General features: G+C 36.7%; 1 protein-coding gene and 1 long non-coding RNA gene across 17 annotated transcripts in view; one reads left to right on the top strand and one right to left on the bottom strand.

Annotated features, from left to right (window-relative positions):
- tp63 (tumor protein p63) overlaps positions 1–17,835 on the bottom strand; it is a 38,755-nt gene extending 20,920 nt beyond the window's left edge. For 3 of the 14 annotated variants that reach the window (XM_052599495.1, XM_052599496.1, XM_052599503.1), the window contains exon 1: positions 1,715–1,901. In XM_052599495.1, coding sequence (XP_052455455.1) covers positions 1,715–1,756 — 42 coding nt within the window. In that variant the 5' untranslated portion in view covers positions 1,757–1,901. Of the gene's footprint in view, positions 1–1,714; positions 1,903–10,504; positions 10,635–10,857; positions 10,996–17,607 lie in introns of those variants that run through there. The other 11 variants (XM_052599498.1, XM_052599501.1, XM_052599494.1 and 8 more) reach the window with 7 other exon arrangements.
- LOC128015575 (uncharacterized) lies at positions 11,763–16,766 on the top strand. 3 transcript variants are annotated; one of them, XR_008183951.1, is made up of 5 exons: positions 11,764–12,121; positions 13,859–13,961; positions 14,449–14,688; positions 15,482–15,655; positions 16,302–16,766. It is a non-coding gene; the product is annotated as an uncharacterized LOC128015575 (long non-coding RNA). The 3 variants fall into 3 exon arrangements; XR_008183950.1 differs by lacking the exon at positions 16,302–16,766 and having other exon boundaries at positions 11,763–12,121; positions 13,844–13,961; positions 15,482–15,851; XR_008183949.1 differs by lacking the exon at positions 16,302–16,766 and having other exon boundaries at positions 11,766–12,121; positions 15,482–15,851.
- Positions 17,836–23,126: the final 5,291 nt, after the last annotated feature.

Raw genomic sequence — 23,126 nt, 5'->3', positions numbered from 1 at the left:
CTGGACGCATCTTAAGAGAAAACCTGCTGTCAAAGAGCAAAACCAAAACTTTACTTAAAAAAACTAAAAGTTAAAATAAATAAAGATAAAACAAACCCAATAGAGGACAAAATTTGATTTATTTGAACTATCACTTAAAACATTTGTGGTAAATCAACATTAATAGGACCATATTATTTCTCAAATTCCTTGCACCTCCATTTCTCCACTTACAACACCAAACATGCATGTCTACGGACTTGTAACCCCTACCATGATTAAAGAGAGTGAGACACAGAGCGTTTAAAAGCATTAAATCAAAGCTATATGGGCAGTGGATTGGTTACCTAAAGCCAGCTTTAAAAACATAAGCTGAGAGGGGGGTAGATGACCGGACTGTGTTTCTACCAACAGGTTTGTCTCTGAGCTAACAGTGTTGTGTTGACAACAGCTTTGTGCAAGAGAATGGCAGCACTGAAATCACAGTCTGAACTACCACCTGTCAGGAAGGAATGGGAGTGCTTTTAGACAACAAACACAGATCCGGACAAGATTTTAGATGGCTTACAACGCTCAAGTTATAAACTTAAGTTGCATTATACTTAAATTATACTGAAAGTTTTGTTTTTATTCAAATTGACAACTCATTCAACCGAATATAAATTTTTTTGTTAAAAAACAAAACAAAACAAAACATTTTTTTAAAGTCAAAACAGTATAATTTTGGGGGAATGATTAAATAAATGTGCTTTTCATACGTCAGTGCTGGCATATTGCTGCAGTTCAACAAAATCCGAAGAGATTCGAAAAGTATCATCCATGACAATTCAAAAACACATTAGCAACCTGACACGAAAATCAAGCTTAGCTGTGAAATCATGATCCTTTTGTACCCTCACTCAATTAAATGGGCTTAAATTATTCATTCTTTTTTTCCTTTCCTGATAAAGATATGCAATGACTTGAAAAGACTTAAATGCAATTGCACAGATTAATCTAAAGAAATGCTTTAGTGCAACTGCACATATTAAGCTAAAGGAAAAAGTATTCATACACACCCACATAAAAACTAAACACCCCTGCTGCAACAGTTTGTAAACAAAGGTAAATGAGTGATATTAAGCTTAAGTAAAAGTCCATTAGTACTTTCTCAAAGCAAACTGCCCAATCGCTGCCCATTGTTCTATACAAACAAGATTATCAGTCTCACCGTCCAAGACAAATACCAAATACCTTGACTCAACCCAAGAGCAGTACACCGTAGACAAAACAGCAGCTAGGCAAACCATTAAAGCAATACGCACTGATTTTCATCTTGATAGACGCACGTCTGATTTTTCACTCCAGTTATCACAGTTCAAACTAATGACTTCATAAATGCAAACATTTCAGTTTATCAGTTTATCGTGTCAATATATAAAAAAAATGGTGCATGTGCACAAAGAATCACACAAAGAAATCAAAACCAATAATTAAGTAAAAAAAAAATCAACTGTCACATAGATTCAAATGCAAAGGGTCAGACTAGGACCACAAATCACAACATTTTCATAAGCATCCCCTCAAATGTTTTTGGCGGAAAAAAAAGAAGAAGACGGTACACAATATATATCCCAAAGCTTTTACAAGGCCTACTTTTGATGCCAGTCATTTCAGAGGATTCCCTGAGAACCCAGAATTTAGTACTGGGACCAACCCAGTCTCCAGATGGGCAGCGGTAGCACAAGGGCCTTACCTCACTGTACGATGAGGGAGCATTGGTCTCCAGGTACAACATATTGGCGCTGAGGTTGAGCAGTGCAGCCGCTGTTTGCTCCACAGTCTCCAGGATTCTTACCCCTTGTTTTTCTTCTTTTATGCCCTAAAAGTGTGATGTGGGCTACAGAGGTGAACGGGACAGGCTTAAAGTCTCTATAGGAATTCAATGGGATTGCCATATATACCAGGGACCCAAGAGGGAGGTCCTGAGAAATTACCTGTCCAATACCACACCCTACTTTTGGGAAGGTGTTGCCTGTGTTCTGGCTCTTCCTTTAAGATTTGACTCTAAGGAGTTGCGAAGCACTAGACCTATTTGATTTCCAATGCAACTAGCCTATTTAATTGCTATTATTGCATCTATTTTTGTTTTTCACGTATTAATTAGATAAATAAGTGTTTTTAATGTGATTTTATTTACTTAAATTTTTTAATTTTTAAAAAAAGTAAAAAGTGACTCTGAAAAAGTGAATTAATCTGTGCAAGTGTGATAAGCAATGAAATGGGCTCTAACACCTCCCAATCTTAGTTTTTTTTTCATATTTATATATATATTGACATTAGTAATGTCAGGAATTATCTCAGGTCAGCCTTACTTATTTTTAATTAAATAATGAAGCACATTTTCTAATAAAAAAAGATCTAAAGTACCTACATTTATTTATTAACAAGATACTTTGAAAACTTTACTGATTTTAGTATTTGATGACATGATAAAGTGGGAAAATATGATGCATAGTATTGAGAGAGCCAGTAAATGACTTTGCACTGAGCCTCCAGATAGACAGTACCCTCTTGTTTTTGGAGGGAATCCTCTTTATAGCTCTAGAATGACCTTAGAGCACTAAATTACCTCCAGTAGTAGCATCCATAGCCCCTGTCTGCATAAGAATGAGCCCCTCTCCACCAGCCAAAGAGCCTCCAGCACAGCCCTGACGGTCTCATGAGAAACAAAAGGACTACAGTTGACAGCTTGTATCTACCAGAGATGACTGCTGTAGATTTGTTTTGAATACACTAATGTTATTTCAGATACGGGTGAACCAACCCACTTCTTTGTGAATATTTAAATGTCTTCATGTTAGATTCATCAGATTATACAGAAAGTTTGAGGTACTAATGTAACTTTATGCAATACATAAATGAAAGGCAACCCCCCCCCCAAAAAAAAAGATATTGATAATGACTTCGATACTGGTTCCTGAACGATTTTATGACGATGACAATTGAATGAAAATTCAATGAGATTTTTACATTCAAAGACTGAGCCTACTGCAAAGGAACAAAATGTAACGACACAGTAAATCAGTGCAAATAGTTTTCATTGCAAAATGAAGAGTTTAAAGTCAGTATGTGAGGATCACTGCTGCATGCTTTAGATCTTTAAATCACTCTGCAGTTCTTCAAAAAAATGAGCATGTCCCCTTTTTCAGGAGACAGACAAGCCCTCTCTTCATGGATTATGTCCCCAGATCTAATGTCCCTAGGCTGTTTAGACTAGTGTGTTTTCATTTTATGCGTAGCTTAGACAGAATCATCATTTCTGATTAACACTGATTAATGGGATCTGCCTGTGTTTTCTCTTATGCCATTGCTGTTCTGACTCCAAGGAGCTCATTTGCTGCTCATGTCAATCATATCACATGTTCATAACCCACCCTGTATCTGACGTCAAGCGTGAATGCTTCAAACAAAACATTTACATGGACGAAACATGAAGCTAATAACATGCGATTATGACTGTATATGATCTTCTGCCTTTTTTTTTTTATAACAATATAAGGTGTTTACATGAGAAATTCTAAGCGGGTGTAGTGATTAGCTTGATATAAAAAGTTACAATTTACAATTTTCTGCAACATTATATGACCAAAACCCTCATTAGATCACAACTGGAGGTTATTACAAACACTCAGTGGTGGTTTAAAGTGACTTTTGAGTAAAAACAGTAAACTAAATACATTAGAATGATGCTACAGTGTGAATGGTCACGTAACATGCGTTTTCCTGGATGCCTCAACCAGAGCTAATGACCAGCACATGATTTTGCACATGCTGCAGATTTACTGGCTCACTGATGTTGATGAGATTAACCCCTTAGGTATCAGAATTTGGTGCCGAACGACATCTTTTGATTCTCGATAGTGTCAAGGCATTTCAGTCGGTGCCTAAAAAGTATCGAACACTAGCAACCAGTCATGAAAATTGTTAAACGGTTACACCATTCTCATTTATGATATTTGCACTGTTAACGATCTGTTATTTCAGCAATTGATTCGTCTTTGCAAACCTACAAACTTAAATAAATTAAATTAAAAGTAAATTAACTCAAAGACTAAGTTCTACCAGCCAAATGTGCTAAACTCGCCTGTTACCGCTGTGTTGCCAGACTGACTAAAGAGGAAATTGCTCACTTTGTATTCCTAAAGTTGGCAGTCCCATCCCCATGTACAGCAGTCTTATGCCACTTAGTCATCTCTGTAATGGGCAGACTGCAACATTGATGCACCATGAGTCACTTTTACAGTATATGGCACTAAACTAACATAAAAACTCATTTAAACTATTACCACCTATATAGCGCCTAAAAAATGCTTCAAAATTCTTCAAAAGAGTAGCTCACACCCTCCGGGGGGTAACTGTTATTAAGATCACTTTTGATGGGGGGGCAATTAGAATTAGCTAAACAAACTTCTAATTACTTTACAAAAACACTGGCTGCAGTCAACAATAGTGTTTAAGGCCCTCACTGCAGTAGCACTGAAATCACTGGCCGGGTGAGGCTAATAGCCAATCAAATCTGATAAAAATCTGAAAATCACTAGAGCTGAATATTCCATACTTACTTACAATAAACAATTCATTATGCAGTGTCTACAAGACATTTACTATTAATCATGTTCTCAAAGGAAAATATGAAAACCTGCTTATTAAATATCCTGGAAACAAAGCTGTAGAGCTCCATCAATTTACTATGAATATATAAGAATCAATGTTACTACACCGTTCAAAAGTTAAGAGAGTAAGATTTTTTAAAGATACTCTTATACAGAAAGTGTGCATTAAATTAAACAAGCGACTCTAAAACAAAAGTTGTGTACTATGTTAGGAAATATTTGTATTTGAATTAAATTCTGTTCCTTTGAATTTTAAATAAAGAATGCTGAAAAATGTATCCACAAAAAAATCTTAAGCACAGTTTTCAACATTGCTAATAAATATTTCTTGAGCATCAAAAAAAAAAAAAAAAAAAAAAAAGAACGTAAGAGATTGAGTTTCAAAGGATCATGTGACACTGAAGACTGGAGTAATGGCTGAAGAAAATTCAGCTTTGCCATCACAAGAATAAATTTAATTTTTAAATATAAACAGTTATTTTAAATTGTAATGTATCACAACGTTACCGTTTATACAGTATTTCTGATCAAATATATATATATATATATATTCTAGAATATTTGTCTGCATTTTCATTATTCCTATAACCTAAGATTTTTTGGACTGTCTGTATGTTTTATTAACAAATGTTAATATGTAAAAATGTTTTTAAGGTGTTTATTGCACTGCCTTGAAAGGCCACTCCTGGTCAAGAAGTTATTTATGTGTCCCATGGGGTCAGAGGTGACAGAATTAAAGGACAGCCTCAGGTGGCAATAGTCACGGTGCACAAAGGGCTGGACCCCTAAACCCGACCCACCTACAATCACAAATTATATCAGTCTACCGTCAGAAGTAGTAAGCCCCTAAAATTGTTTGGCTTTAGTGAGGCATGGCCATTCAAAAAACCAAAAATAGATTATATTTGATAGAGACAGATCTTTCCCAAATGGCTGACAGTTCTGGTTATTAATTGTACACGAGGTTGCATGCATTGAAGCTTTCATTTTAAATTAGATAATGGTGGCCTTTTATTTATTTATTTATTTATTTATTGTCCTATCCACTCATACTAAAGAGCACACATCCCAAACACCCAAAACAATCTGAAAAAAGATTATTCTTGTCAAGTTAACTCCTATCCATGAGGTGAATATTCATGCACACATGTAAGACAATTAGGCTAAATTAGGCAATTGCTGTCAGGCAACAAACAGGCTCTCCAAAAAGGTGGTGAACCCGACTGAAGCTTCCTGGTGGCTCAGACAAAGGATGCTGCACTTAGATCTATATGGACACTTAAAGGACTGTTTGGGCTTACAACTCTAGGATTAGTGAGGTGTCATGTGTCAGGTGGATAGTGTTTTGAAAGACACCTGTTCAAGAAACTCTGCATCTCCCCTTAAATATAGGAGTGAGAAATAAAAGGGGGTAAGAAATCAAAAATATATATTTTTTTGGTATATTGGCTAGTGTTTTAAGGGACACCTGTTCACTCCTGCAGGAGTGAGAATCAAAAGAAGGGTTAATTTTATATGAAATGATTTATCTGGCTATATGACTACATGACACATCATTCCCTGTGGTGATTAGATAATAATAAAATAATAATTGCATTTATTGCTATTTATTTTCTCTTCAGCAGATTTACTTCTGAAACTCCATCGATGTGGCAATCTGCTTTAACGGAGTTCACTAGCTGATGGGTAACAGTGCTATAGTTCAAAGACTCAACACCTGTGGACATCAGAGAGCAAAAGTCAACACCTGCACTCTGAACTTTAGAATTGTTTTACAGCATAATTGGCGCTAGTCCTCACTATCCTGTTTTGATCCTTGTCTAGTCTTCAAGGGATGGTTGCATTCTTTTATTAGTTAAAAGTTATTCAATCCTCATGATGTCTGACCTTATTAAACGCTATCCTTTCAGCTAGCTGACCAGAAAAGCATGCAATACACAAGTAAAAACATTTGAAAAAAGAAAAACGTTACAAAATGCCAACTCTTACACAATCGTACCACAATGTAGAGCCTTTAAAAAAAAACTAGGTCAAATGTCAATGCTGTAATTTTCAGAGTGAAAAACTTTAGTTTTCTTTAATTTCTTCCTTTATTGTTGTATTTATAGGGAGTCGTCTAGTTCTTACAAATACGTAACACGTCCTAATGCCTTGATGTATAATAGTATAAGAGACAACAGTGTTGGGGGAAAAGGAAGAGAGTGAAGGAAAGGAAAGAGCGAGCGAGAGAGAGAGAGAGAGAGAGAGAGAAATGTTTAGACGGATTACTCTGTACCTTGCCAGTACTGTTTCATTTTGCTTGAGGCAAACTGGTGGGGTGAAGAGTCAGCAGTGATTTAGCAGTCATGATTTCAACTGTGGAGTTAAGTCTAAAATCAAGAGGTGAATGGAATCGCACACAAATGTTGTTTTTTCTTCGTTTTAAGAAAAACTTTTTTTAGCGGCACGACGATATGAACTGAACATGCATCAGCACTATGAAAACATTTACACTGAAAAAAAAATATATATATATATATAAATATATATATATATATATATATAAATATATATATATATATATATATATATATATATATATATATATATATATATATATATATATATATTTTTTTTTTTTTTTTTTTTTTTAATTGGGAGCACCAAGAGAGACTGATTTAATTAAAACACAATTTTATTCATCACAAAAGTTTTAATAATTCACAAGAAATGTAATGTAAGGTGAACAGTACAGAATGGATGGATGGCAGTAAGGAAGCACGCCTTAATTATGTGTTCCTGCCTAATGCTGAGTCAGGCTCTACTTGAAAAGATCACTACAAATGACTAATCAAGGGCTAGGGCACAACACAGCCTAAACAAACCATTGCCTCACCACCTTCAATGTACTCAAGGGACATATTGTGTTGAATTCTTGCTGCTCAGCAACACCCAGATTAAAAAAAAATTACTCAATGAACAGTTTTCTCTCACCAATCTATTAGAACCCATTTATAATTGAAAGTTTGCAAAATATAAAATCATTTCACAAAAAACACACTTTTAATTGAAAGTGGTAGCAATTGGTTGAGCATCACTACTCTAGATCAGGCTACATGGGGCTAAATGTCTTTTGAAATGAATAACAACATCTGAACTTCACCACATTTAGCTGCTCCATCTCACCATGATATCAGCTGAGCTATTTGATGTCCTCTGTCACATTCCTCCATTCTACCTGACTCCACACTTCTCTTTCTCCTCCCCCATCCCCGATCTCACACAGACAGAATAGGACACAAGCCTCCGTCAGTCAAAGCGGCAGGTGCTGCTCTAAATTGTTGCCCTGCAGCTACAGAGAAAGCACACCTACCCAAGAAAGAGCAATTTCAGATTAAAACACAACACCCCTGCACAATACACAGAGGACCCTGAGGGCGCCAAACAGCCAACATCATCCAATAATTAATAAAGGCGGCATACTTTTTCTTAATCTTTTTTTTTTAGGTGAAGGAGTTCACCGATCAATGCTGAGCTGGTTATTAGGAGGTAGTTCAGCAAAAAGGAACTTTTAATAAGTCATCGGGGTCCAATATTTTTCAAAATACCAACAGAAGAAAGAAAGTCATACAGGTTTGGAACGACATGAGGGTGAGTAAACAGACACTTTTAACTTTTAGGTGAACTATTGCTTTAATGCGACGGCAACTATGCAAACGGCTGTCTTTCATTGAACGTTTGTTCTGCAAAGTTTAATGAGCATCATTGCAGCAAACGATTGGCAGTTTGTCACAGTTTTCTGGTTTTCAATTAGCATGAATGCTAGCTGGCAAGAGCCGGATGTTAGCGTGCCATGCTGCGCACCACACCCGATCTTTACTGCGAGGAAGATGGGGGCGGGTGGTGTTGTATGGGGGGGTATTAATCACCAGATCCAGAGAAAAGATAATCCCTCAGGGCCAAAGAAGCAAAGCGTTGCTCAGTCTCTCCCTTTTTTTCCCCATCTTTACTACCGGACAACTGCATTCCTTTGCTGGGAGGGGAGCCACAACCACCTAATTCTCCTGCGCACCCAGAGAAATCCTACAAGGCCTCAACGTCAGCTACAGGTCATACACTTAATGTCAAACTTTCCATTGCTCTTCTGTTGTGTATGAACACAATATTAGAACTATACGTGTTGATAGAGTCAGCCCAAGGCAAATGATCAGTAGTTAAACAGTGTTAAAGATCACAAGAACAATTTTTAAAGCAAACTTTAGAAGAAACGTAGTTTGAACTAGAAACAAATCTTGTCCAGGGTATAGAACGGGAAAAAAATGCTAACTTACACAAAAGAAGAAACTGTCTGATGTGTAGTACTGTTGTAAATCTCCATCTTCATAATTCATTGATCCACTTCTCTTAGATTTTGATGATCATCCAAAAAAAATAAAAATAAAAAAAAGTAAAAAAATTAAATAAGAAATGTTCTTGCATGACACAATGCTGCATCTGGAGCACTTCAGATCGGATGTTCCATTGTAGCAAAGCAAGGCTATCGTCATCAGGACTTTTTATTTAACTCATTCATCCAGATCTGGACATAGCTTTTGACTATATTGCCACCAAAACTATCCAGAATGACCAGGGAAAACCCATAAACACCCTCAATAAACAGTAACACCCCCACATGCTAGTACAAGTTAACTGTTTTTGCCGGGGCTTACCACTAAATTCCCCACTACTGAAATTATTCACTAGAGTGATCACACTAAACAAAACCAAGTTTCAGAAGTGATAAGATAATTGCTGCAGTCTGCTTGCAAATTTCAAGCACATTCAAAAAGTATTTAGCTGTTTATTAATATTTAAAAGCAAATTAAAAGAAAAAAGGCTCTAAAACAATTTAACAAAACTATTACAGAAACTCAACAGTTCATACTGTATTCTAAATCTAATTATCTACTGTCCCCATCAAAAAAAAAGAAAAAAAAAAAGAAAAAAAAAAGAAAAAAGAAAAGCCCGTCTGAGACCATTCAGTTGGAGGTTTTAAAAAATCCCCATGTACATTTGCTTTAAATTTTGCGGGGGATTTTTACAGAGTTCAATAATTAAATGCTTCTGCTTCAGCACTGCAACTAGTAGGACAACAAATATTCAAAAGATTATTAAATATTTTGTATTAATTGATTTTGTTCATTCTAAAACAACCCACTACGCACAACTTGGCAAAAGAATAGAAGCTTATGTTTGTAAAATGGCACGGCTTTTTAAATATCTGAAAGTACACTCTTAACAGTCAATAAAGCATTATCATATAAAGTTATGATAATCAAGCGTTATTTAATAATAGAACTTTAATAATTAGAATTAAAACTGGTTAACCATGTATGAATGCATATTTGTAATTTTAATAAGTCAATATCAGTATATCAGTATATATTAATACTGATAGGATAATAATAATAATACTTCAAATTCTACTACTAATTTAAAATTTAAAAATGCACTATGATTAATGAGCTGCTGGGTTCGTTAGTTAGAGTAATGGTAAATTTATAAAACAGTCTATTTATATATCTACATTTTCATATGCATACATTTATATGTATACACTGGCATCACTTTTACATTACATAGGAGGTATATATTTTTAACTAACATTAATACTTAAAGACTATTTATTCAATAAAGAAGGTCAGAACTTGCATTTCGCATAATCTGTTCTCTTGAAACGTGTCAAGAAAGGGTTTCACAGTAACTCCACTGATCTTAATCACACTGCAATATCCGTCAGAGAAGAGAAATTATTGCACTTTGGATTGCAATAACAAAAAATAAACTATTGTTATTGCAGTTTTTAAATGTGAAAATATGTGAAAAGCTGTTGAGTGAAATGAAGCACTCACTGTAAGGGTCTCCTCAGGCCCACGCATCGTGATGCAGTCCATGCTAATCTGTATTGTATTGGATGCCGATCCGACTGAAGAGCCCTCAGAGAAGTTGAACTCGATAGGCTGCATTGAATGTAGCGCAGACCTAGAACAGAAACCAGTAAACCGACTTAAAACTGTTTTATGTAACACTTGAACTACAGGTGAACACAGTGGGGGACTAAGTTAAGTTAAATAATTTACTTTACTTTATTAAAACTTTTGCTATAGCAAGTGCTCTAGCACTTATCCAGTAAGAGTTGACTTCTTATAAACTGTGGGGGATTTATTAAAGTAAGAGTAAAATAGTAAAGGACTCCATAACTCACTGGTCCAGCATCTCCAGCAGCTGGTTGAGGACGTCTTGTCCGAGGATATCTGTACCCTGAGAGCCCTGGCCCTGTGACATGGAGGCCAGGAAAGAACCTTCAGCCCATGAGAGACGGGCTGCTGCTGGTTCTCTCAATCTAGAAAGATGGAAACAAAAATTAAGTCAGAAATCATGTCCCGATACACTTGACAGAATTACTATGTAAAACATTTCTCAGTTGAAGAAAAAAAAGAAAGAAAGAAAGAAGAAAGGATACCAGTATTAAGATACATTTCCAAAATTGTAGGTATTGTATTGGAAACAAATTATTTGAAGAAAATATATTATATATTATTTAGAATATATATGTTATATACTATTAGAATATATTTTGCCATGCAAAATTCACTTCCAGGGCTTTGGAGGGTGTTGTGGTTTAAATGGTTAAAATGTAAATAGTTTCTAATGGTGTTGCCAGGTTTTCGCTAGAGTAATTTTAGATGGTAGCTTAAGGTTTTTATTAATATTTAAAATACATTTTTATATGATATATATATCATATACATGATATATATATATATATATATATATATATATATATATATATATATATATATATATATATATATATATCAAGCAGCACAATTTGAAAAATAATTTATATCTTTCACACCAGTGGTGTAGGACGAGTTATAAAATACACTTATCCTGACTATTAGAAACAGTAATAGAGATGTGCATTGCATTCACGCTTGTAACTAACTGTATAGTAAACTGATACAGTATTCATTACCACATTAATGGTGAAAAAAGGCACTGCACCCATTTGGATTGTAAAAACATAACCCATTCTTAATTGCCTCTCCCTCACAAAGGCCATACTCTGTTCCTGTCTAATGCAACAACAATAACCCGTGTTAACATGACATTTAGGAGCAGTAGAGAGAATAAGACTGTCAGTGAAAACACGATGACCCTCTCCATCTGAAATATGACACCAAGCCAGAGCTCAGCGTCTCATTGTTCCTGCTGAGGAGCAGCACACGCTGACGACCAAGCAGAGCGGAATTCCCCCTCGCTGTCTATATGATAGCAACACCACTGCTATGCAGCATTTGGAATGTGTGTGGCTGAACTGGGCTTGGCTGTGGATGGGGGTTAAAAGGTAGTAAATGCATGTGTGTGTGTGTGTGTGTGTGTGAGCGTCTGGGAGTTGGGGTGTCAACCCATAATCTAACGTTGGCACTCGGGTGTGAGGCTGGAATTCCCCTACATTCTGTGAGGTAGGGAGATATTAATATACAAAGCTATGCAGGCATGCCTAATAAATGCTAAATGCTTTAAGGTCGAAGGATGTCAGATTACTGTATCCTAGACAGAGATACAAAGCAACACTAGTGCTTGAAATCACTGTAAACTGACACTTCGATGGCAGCCTTTGAAGATAAACTTCAGTTTATAGTATTTAAAGGAAAAAGTTCACCCAAAAATGAAAATTATGTTGTCATTTACTCACCTTCAAACTGTATGAGGTTTTTTTCTTCTGCTGAATGTAAAACAAACAAACAAAAAGACAGACAGACAAACAATGTTGAAGAAAGTGGGTAACCATACTTGTTTTAAAAAAAAATGGAAGTCAGTGACTACCGTTAAGTGTTTGGTGTTACCCATATTCTACAAAATATCTCCTTTTGTGATCAGTAGAAGAAAAAAAATCTGTGGGTGAGTGAGTGACAGGACTTTCATTTTTGGATGAAATATTACACAATGTGTTCCTTAAAAGTGACGTTACACCAAAAAATTTAACTATTCCTGCATTTTTTTTCTTTTTTTTTTTTTTTTTTACAATTGGGGCCATTGGGTTATAACCCCAATGTTCTTCTAATCATGCATGCAGGTTTGGAATGACACGAGGCTAAGTTCTAAACAGAATTTTCATTTTTGTGTGAACTATCCCTTTAAAGGACAAAATATATGTTCAGTTTTTACAACATAATAAAACCTATTAAAACTACTTCCATTTCCTAGAGGGGGAAAATGGGAGGTACAATAGAAGCATTTGGAATTCAGCTTCAATACCTTGAAAAATTCCTCTTTTCCATTTTCTTTCCATTGGTTCCCCAAACGTAGCTCTTCAAGAAAAGCAGGGAATATACTCTATGTCTTTGTTCAGCTGAAGAGGTGTGGCACAAAGTGAATGCTAGAGTTGAATTACTGGGACAACGGTGTGCTGCCAGGCCTGTCACTGGGGATAAAAGCTTTTTCAACCCCAATGTTTACTTTAAGCCTCATAGATATTGTCATTTGGCACACTGGAAGACACATAAATGCCAAGCCCAATGCGTCAATTGTCACGGTGTGTCCACAGGTCCATACCTCAGCATTCCTACCTCCCATTGTAAGATTCAAATCTAAACCCCACTACATTTTACATTGTGAACATGAACAATCCGAGGGGATTTTAAGGGAGTTAGCAAATACAAATAAAAGCCTGGGCCTAATTCACTTACAGCTATTCATATAGTTATTTGTATTAATGAATCAGTCACTCATTATTACAAATAAAAGAAAAGAAAATGGCACTATGGAGAACATTGGGTACTTATTTATTACATGTCATTTTTAAAAAAAGGGTGGGGTCTTAAACAGATAAACAGAACTGACTGAGATGATTTAGCAATCATTTTTGGCTGCAGAATTCAGTTGTCATATAAAAAGCAGCATTACTCCATCACTGTAGATGCTATTTTTAGTATTGGTTTGGTGCACTTTTGAATTTTCTTATGCTAGAAAAAAAGTGGATTTAAGCATTACAACATTAAGGAACAGCATAAACATGTATATACATTTTTGAAATTTAGTAAAGATTACATTTAACAGTCTTATTAAATTAGTGTTTTTAATGATTCAAGGATTATATTGTACAATAATGTTCAGATTCTTGCACAGATCAAGCATTTTGCTTTGCCACAGGTATTAATTTTGTTTCCATTTTATATATACAGTTTTCTCAAAAACAGGCAGCTGCTGACTTTTTATGAATCAAGGACCACGTTTCAGCTAAAAATCTTTACTGCTCTACTCAAGACAAAAAAAGTCACCTACATCTTGGATGACCTGAGGGTGAGTAAATTAACACTAAATTTTCATTTCTGGGTTAAGTATACATTTAATTCTAAAAGGGATTATCAATATAATTTATGGAAGCAATACCAGTTTAAATACAGAAAACATAAATTTTCTTGTGCTATAAATCTCTCCAAAAAACCCCTATAAACAACTCAGTACGATGTAACGGTCAATAAACCAGCGGAAGCAACTTAAGCGAAGTGTTTGTCACATGGATATGTCATCTATATCATATATCATGGAGGACTGTTTCATTTATAGTTCTCTGAGAGTGCTAAATGGCTCTACAATTGTCAGTACGCTTAGATTTAGCTTTTGCTATCACACTCAACAAAACCACAAAACAAGATAGTACTACTCTCATGTCAGAGAATGTAGTGGCTAATAACTTACACAGGGTTCCAGCAGCTCTGTGTATAGGGATTACATGTCTCTCTCCCTCATTGATATGTTATTGCATTTAATATTGTCACCATTACAGGTTGGTGAGAGCATGAGGACTATATAGATCTCCAGCAGGTGCTGAGTGGCTGCTGTCTCAGGTCACACATTGCGACAGGACATGTTTCAGATCCCTGGCTGAGAACTGAGAGCTAGGTTGACAGCACTGGTGTCATGACATCATCAGCACCACCATCATCATCATCATCATCATCATCGAACCTGGGCCAGGGGAATTATAAAATTAAAAAGTCGAGTGAGGATGCAAGCTCAGCAAAAGGTCAGAAAATGAAGGTCGAATGGATGCTGAACGTCAGATAGAAATGTAATATATGTGTTACAGAGATTTTCAGCCAAGAATGACATCATGGTCTCACAAAAGCTGCAGCACCCATGAGTGAAAATATCCAGCTTTGATTTACACCCACAGAAATGACAGCTGAAATTTATGGGCAGATTTCTGATCCATCATCAGCTAAAGTGGGAATGACCGTTCCATCAATTAAACATCTAGATAATTTATGTTCACTTATTGATATGATCATAATAGCACTCATAAAGCCTGATAAAACAAATAGTGCAACTTGAGGATGAGTAATTCTAAAGTCATGCAGCAATGGAAAACTGTCTTTCTCCGTCAAAATACTGAAGCCTAACGATTTCAGATTGCTCAGATTTCCTCTGAATTCTGCTTTAACACTGCGGCTGCCACATCTGTCATTGTCTCAAATCAACCATCACATCCCCCAGTTTAGAAATGACAAAATTGTGCTTCCTTTCATCACGATGGGTAATAAAAACTGGTTTAGCTTTGGTTTTCGATTCCTCTAAAATTCCTCTTCTTGGCGAATAGTCAACTGTAATTTTTCATTGTGGATATGTGTAGGGTGGGTTTGATCTCTAGTGGCAGCTTCTTTGGAAGCTGTGGGTGGGTGTCTGGTTACTGGGGGAGTTATGCATCCTGCCTGAGGGAGAGGCTGCACTGCGTCCACTTAAACACAGACCAGGCCCCTCGCAGACAGGACGGGGTCAAAAGTCGCAGCTTAACAGGGCTGCCCATTGTCTCCTGACAGGTTGGGCACATCCAGCGATGAAAATGCAATCAAAACAAACAGAGCCCTGCAATCTGGGGAGACAAGTGAGAGGGGCTTCTCTGCTATCTCCATTAATCAGAGACCAGGGATCGTTCAAAGGGATCTGCCGACCCTTCCCTCATCCCTCAAACCTGGGGCTGCAGGATGGACAAGGTAGCTCAGACAATGGTGAAGAATGGTGGCCCCCATGATTTCTCCTCGATGCATGCTTTCACTGTGAATAGCTCCAAATTCTATTAAATGTGGCAAAGGAGTGAACTGTCCCAAAGATAATATGGACTTATTCCACTATGCACTCATTATTTATTCATTTTAGAAAGTATGAAAAAATTAATGTATGCTTGACAATAAGGAGTATATATATATATATATATATATATATATATATATATATATATATATGTATATATATACACTGTAGATTTTATTTCAATTCTTTTAAATAATAATAAATATTCACTGTTGGTAGTAAGGAATACACAATCTGCTTTGTTCAAATAGCATTATTAATGAGGTAAGCAGAAGGTAAATATGAGAAAGGTTTCTTCTAACAGAACACACATGTACAATGTTCTATGCTCATATAAAAGTAAACATTTGTGTGACAATGTTTTCTAACTGCTTGGCAAATAAATATTACTCAATAACAAAATCTACTTTCCAAGATTATCTAATTGATTTGGTAAAAAAAAAAAAAAAATGGAGCATTTAACTTCAAAAGAAATGCATGTTCATTTTATTTTGAGAACCTCTGTTGATGTTATTTTTACACGTCTGTTTCTCCTGTTCTGTGGGGTAGATTAGACCTACTGATAGCAGCTGGATCAGTCACAAAAACAACCATCTCTGCAGGTATACCCACATGTGCTCATAGGCTAAGACCTAACAACATAGTGGTAAGTGAGGCCGCTTGATGTCACAAAGATATATTATGGTAATGATAAGGTTTTACATCAATTACACATGTTTTCTCTAACAGTGGTTTTGTACATTGGTTTAAACATTTTTTTTCCCGTGAATTTTATCCTTCAGTAAAATTCCAACATTTTTTGCCTTATAAACAAATGAACAATAAAACCACAATAGCATTCAGGCAAGGATAAAAAAAATATAAATAAGTTTGTATAATTATAATTTATTTTAATCTAAACCAAATCTGGGCAAATTTAGCTAATAATTAAGCCATCACATGTTTAAAATTTTACATATTTACACTATTCATTAAATATGTGTGCCTACTCAGAAAGTGAAAACTAGCACTAGTTTTTTTGGGAAGCAAATTACTTGATTTACATGACTATACCAGTTGCATGGCTTTCAACTGAAATTTACATGTGTTAGAATAACATTGTTTTTACAGACATGAAAAACTGAATAATCAAACATGAACAGATTAAAAAGCATTTATTTTCATACCAACATACCAAATTAAAGAAAGCTGGCACCTCCTTAGAAAAAAAATGGTTACACTGATTTTATATAGACTAACCTATTTTACCATAATTTATTATTTGATAGATTTATAATCAGAGCAGTTTGTATTGTACTATTTGTACCCAATCAGAAATTACTATTTCAATTGCCTTTTTAAAGAGGTGCCAATACTTCATTGAAATGGAATACTACATTAGAACATCATTAACGATACAAGCATGAAAATTTAATCCCTAGCTATTAATACAGCTTTGTTTAGATTTGAACTCTGTTCAGATCCACAGAAACAAATGTCCAGTAGCAAGTGCATAAAGAGCTGACAACAAGCAAGCTGAGGATTGAGAATCTAGACAGTTCACCTTAAACTGCACAAAACGCATTCTTTGTTGCCATAAGAACACCACACTTATAAATATCAAAGCCAGGCAGCAGCTGGAGAACCAGACACAACTGTTAGCACCTCCAGCACGACAGTAACTCTTTTACCGAGGAGAATAAGAACAGGAATGCGATGCTTTTGCAATATGTGCTCGTATCTATTTACAAATGAAGCAACTAAATAAAACCACATGCACCATGTGTGCATGCCCAAGTAAGTGGTCAAGATAAACCTAGTGACCTTACAAATGGCTTTTACAGAATACAGAATACACAAATTCTCCCCGTCTTACCGTTGAAAGGCTCGCTCTGGGCAGAACTGTACTGCTGCATAAGGAGAGGTCATACTGCCAGACTGAGGTCTTTACTGAGGTCGTCAAGGTTAGCGGCAGGTGGCCCAAGCACATGTATTACAGCAGATCTGGAGTTATAAATAAATGAAAAACATGAAAAACAAACAAAAAAGAAACAGTGAGATTAAAGTGCTAGAAGGTCAAGTGCACAGGAGTGAATCAAGTGTGGAGGATGGTTTAATTTTGGTTTAATCTTTCTACAGTCCACAAGCAAAGGGGCGGCGTCAATGCCAATATGCCGACCAATCCCTGGACATGGTATCATACCCCTTCAGTTGCTAGGATATAGATATTAAGCAACAACCCCCACCCTTTCCATTTCTAGTCCATGTCCCCAGCGATGTCTGTCTAAGCACTAACCTGAAAAGCACATTCCACCGTCCATTTGCTGGCTGCAATTTCTATCCAGTATCCCAGGAGCTTTCAGCCATGCTTGGTGATTGCATCACACCAGCCCCTAAGGTCTATTTTGATCTGACCAGGTGAAAAAAATGTCACATCAAATAGCCCTCAGTGACCTCAGTGGTCTTCTGTAACCTGTCAATGGTGCTGGGACTCTTTGTTAGAAGTTTCTCACCCTGCGTCCCTTCATCCGCTAACATGTAGAGCGAGTGCCTGTGACATGACAGACTAATCTAAATTGGCAGGTTCCTGCTGTCATTGAACAGGATGAATATAACCAACTAATAGATGTTCTCCTCTTGATGTCAACTTGTTGGTAACTTGCTACCAATTCTACAAGGTGAGTTAAATTAGAACCGCTGTTGTATGTCATTCACAACATACAGTGGGATTCCAAAAATAAAAGCATCAATACATTGCACAGAAACCGCTGAAAAATCTCGGTATGGTCCAGAGGCTGTAAACTTAGAGGTGTTTTGCGGTTTTTAGGGGTTGAATTGCAGATGAATCAGAGGTTTAAAATAAAGGGGAGGTCACAGAGGGGAGAAGGATAATAAATAGATGCTGGGTATCCAGGGAACACGATCTGGTGTGCCGGACTTTTGTACCTTTAAAGAGAGCCTCAGTCAAGAGTCATCCTTCTTCTGTCCTATGCCACAACCCCATAATACACCATAAAGGGAAGCTTTATGATATGGACAAGGTCTACTAAACTATTCTGTTCAAGACGTGGGCATTTACATGAATGCTCATTCACAATCAAGTTTACTAAAGTGACATTTTGACAAAATTAAGTCCTGTCCTTCATTTGCCAATTCGAATTTGACTGTATTGTGAAAACTGGAAGACCTATGCCAAAATGAAACCAGGCCCGATTGTAGGTTTGCAGTATTACCCAATAATCCATGTGGCTAAATTGACTTTACAGTACAATTCTCCTTGCTAGTAGCTAACTAGCAACTTACCAGTCTGACGTCCTTTGATATATCTTTCCCCACACATGCCAAAGCGGCAAGGTATTTTAGACCAACCCCCTACACACACCCAGCACAGAGTTAAGCATACACTGCACACACCCAGACAGATAACTTTTCAAACATCTGCAAATTGTGGGTCCTCATTTTGCCATTCCTGAACAGAATCCAACTTAAACAACATGTTTTGCTCCCCTGTACTTGGCTTTAGTTTACTGGGGGGTGAAAATACTTTGAACTTAATTATCAGTCGATACAACCTTACTTATTTTACACTTCTATTGTGAACTGGATAAATATTAAATAACTAAATGCATGAGAGAACTGATTCCTGCACCTCTTTTAGGAGGAGGTAGAATCTTTCAGTGCACAGTAAAATAAACCTCATGTGAGTTTGCAATCTAATAAGATAAAAAATAATAGGCTAATATTACAAATAATTGCAAGAAAAAGCACCTTTCTGTTGAGTTTACCTTGTGGGCTGCAAGCAAGCAAACACAAGTGATGTGACAAGTGTAGTTCGATCCAGAAAGGAGCTGGTTCTTCGAATGAATCTTTCAAAAAGACTCACAAACTCAGGAGTTACCTGTTTGAATCAGAATGATGAATCCTTCACTGGATGAACTTGTTGAATCTGTCAGAGCAGTAACTGAATCCACATGTGACTCACTTGCTAAATGTCAGGTACATTTCTGTTTCAGTTTTGTTGAACTTGAATCAGTGTATCTACTGAAAAGTGGACGGGGACTCCTATGAAAGACCAGCTGTGTAGGTCACACAGAACTATTGTTGAATGCGGGTGTTTACCAAGATAATAACAGGAGTCAGCAAATTAGTTTTTGGTAATAATCAAAGATTTTTTTTTTATTCTGCCAATGTCAACAGATTATAGTTACATTTGAAATATTTTATTATGGAGTTGAAGAATCACGCCATTTTTCCAAAACACAACAATTGCTACACAATCTTGCAAAACGCAGCACAGTCTTTCGCAGTCTGCAGCTTAATGTGTAACATGAATGCATTTTTTATGTGTGGAATTCTTATATAATAAATAAACTTAAAGGGGGGATGAAATGCTCGTTTTCAATCAATATCCTGTTAATCTTGAGTACCTATAGAGTAGTACTGCATCCTTCATAACTCCAAAAAGTCTTTAGTTTTATTGTATTCATAAGAGAAAGATAGTCTGTACCGATTTTTCCCGGAAAAACACGACCGGCTGGAGGCGTGACATGTGGGCGGAGCTAAAGAATCACGAGCGCCAGTAGGTTTTTGTGACAAACCGGAAGGAGTATTTTGGGAACAAAAATACTCCTTCAAAGGTACAACTTAATTTTTGAAACTTTGTCCATGTTTAGCATGGGAATCCAACTCTTTAACAGTGTAAAAAACTCAGTATGCATGAAATAGCATTTCACCCCCCCTTTAAGTTACAAAATAAAGTTTTGTTTTTATTTTTTTAATTTCCTCTTGTGTTCCTATTGCGAATGTCTTATTTGACATTGATGTTTTTGGACAATGTTTTTTGTGTTGTTTTTGTTTTTTGAAGTGATGTGAACACACTGGAACTTTTTGAACCCATGGATCAGCAGTATGTCTGGTGTAAAAAAGGCAAGACTTATAAGCAGAACACCACTCTAATTCTCAAAATGTAACTTTTGGGGGTTGAATAATTGTTTGGAGCCTAATACACAAACTTTCATAACAGTTTACTGTTCAGTGGTTTTCATTAAATTTAGTTAATGGCAGCAGAATATCTTGGAGGCCAAGTGGGTTGAATAATTTATCTGCATTTTAAAACAGACTAAACCTATTTGGTTAACTTCTGGTTATCAAATGTCAATGTGATAAACTTCTCATTTTGACTGTAGTTACTGTACCTTGGACACCTGTTAGAGGGAAACTGGCTCGCCACTAAAAATCACCTCCAGACCAAATGTCTAAGAAAAGTAATGTTACTCCTGAGGAAAAACTCCAGCAGCCGGTGTTTACAGAAGTCACTTGGTTTGTTATTTTAATATTAAATGCAATTCAATTCACACATTTTTGTGATTTAAAATCCAAAACCTGTGTACAAAACATGACAGACACTTATTGGGCTGCTGTATATGAAAAGATCATGAAGACTTAGTGTAGCATATAGTGTTTTCACCATGCACATGTATATTTAGACAAACTGTTCAGACTTGGACTAAAGCTCTGTAGTGATTGACACCCTGTTCTCCAAGCGACAACAAAATAGCTTTACTAATATGATCTCTGGGTAAGTTCAGGTGATATTGCAATGACACATGAAACCCTTACATCACTGCAGTGTTAATTGCTCTTAAAATGCAGACACTGAATGTTAGTCACTCCAACCCCATTACTTCATATGAAATACACATCCTCATTAAGAGCCCTAGTGATTACATCAGTCTCTACAGTGGGCCGTGTGACCTGTGTCCAATCCCACATCACTAATGCGCTGATTATCTCTTTGCAGTGTAGCTCACAGAGTGTTGCAGGCTTGGGCTGCAGGGTTAAGCCCATGCTAATCTGTACTTGCATAGATGGGTTAAAAGTAGTTGTTTATAAGGCAATGACTGAAGCACATGCAACTTAAAGTACATCATCCCCCTTATTTCATCTTCATGCCTTTATCTTCCTTTATGCATCATGGCACGGCAGTTCACAGAACCTATTACTGTCCTGTCCAACGGCACGAAGCAGTTGTCGGGGGGCAGCTGGTGAAGACAGTCTTCAACATGAGGTCAAGCGTACACTGCGTGGGATGCACATACGCTGGCCACTCTGTGCAGGGGTCAAGTGTATGTGTCTGTATTGCCTGCTGTGACTAATGGTGGGGGTATCCATATGAGTCAGAGGGACCGGTGTCCAGTGCAGGTTTTGAGAGGTGATAATTCATGGAGTACAGAGGCTTCTGAAAAACTCCAAAACTGCCCGGCAACTCACCAGGTTTTACACAAGTGTGTCATATTGAACATGAAGAGGGATCATTCCTTTTAAGAACAAAACAAAGGGTGAAATTGTTCACTTGCTGCCTAGTTCGAGATGGCCAGTGTTATGTTATTTGTTGTTATATTAATTCTATGTTTGATTATTTCTAAGGGATGCAAAAGGCACTGATTTCGTGGAATGACCCTTATACTGTACATGTGTAAGTGTGTCTATACACCTCTTCTTTCACATCTCATATGCAAGTGTTGTTCCTCCTTCCCTCCCTGCTCTGCTGTGTTTTGTTGTCATGCCATCACGTGACTCAGCGCGCCAAGCGCAAGCAGACACTTTTGGCTGTAGTAGGAGATATGGCAGAAATAAAAAAAAGAAAAAAATAGAGTGAGAGAGAACTCCAAGTTGCAAAAGAAATAAAGCGGGGAGGAGGCAGATCCTTCATATAATACATAGTATGTATTTGTGGCGAGTGGGGCGGGGCCGAGAGCCGTAGGAACGGAGCGAGGCCGGTGGAGTGATTGGAAATGAGCGAGACCTGCACCACTCACTGGTCTCGAGTCCCACGGAGGAGATGGAAGGATATAAAACAGGACCGACGACAGTGAAGGACGAGAGAGGACCAGGCCTGGATTTAAGTTGTGTTTGGTTTCTGTTTTTTTTATGTATTTATTTTGTTATTATAAGCTTAATTTGATAGTCCGCTGGTTCTACCTCCTTCTTCCCACGAAAGAACCTCGTTACAGTATTTTTTTATAAACTGTATGCCCAATTTGGCCTTTTTATATGCCTTCAACCATAAATCCTTGTGGTTTCCTATGGGAGGAAAATACTTAATGTGAAACTGCACTTTGCTTTCATTTTCAGTGCTCATCTGATCATTTGTATATAGTTTGCTACATTAATAAAGTGCATATGGAGTGTGGTCTTAATACTAATTTCTTAATGCATTAATCCACGTCAAGCATTCTCTTAGCCCGACTGTTTTCCATGGGAGAAAATCATGACCATGGGCTGAAAACCATTTTTCACGATAAGCATTTTTAGAATGTCCCACTGAGACAGAAGACACTGGCAGAGTCCCTTCAGAAAAGCAAAGAATACCCACATAGCAATGGTGCACGTAAT

Source organism: Carassius gibelio, chromosome A6, assembly GCF_023724105.1.
Source record: "Carassius gibelio isolate Cgi1373 ecotype wild population from Czech Republic chromosome A6, carGib1.2-hapl.c, whole genome shotgun sequence".
Lineage (NCBI taxonomy): Eukaryota > Metazoa > Chordata > Actinopteri > Cypriniformes > Cyprinidae > Carassius > Carassius gibelio.
This window is presented reverse-complemented; position numbering and strand designations above follow the sequence as displayed.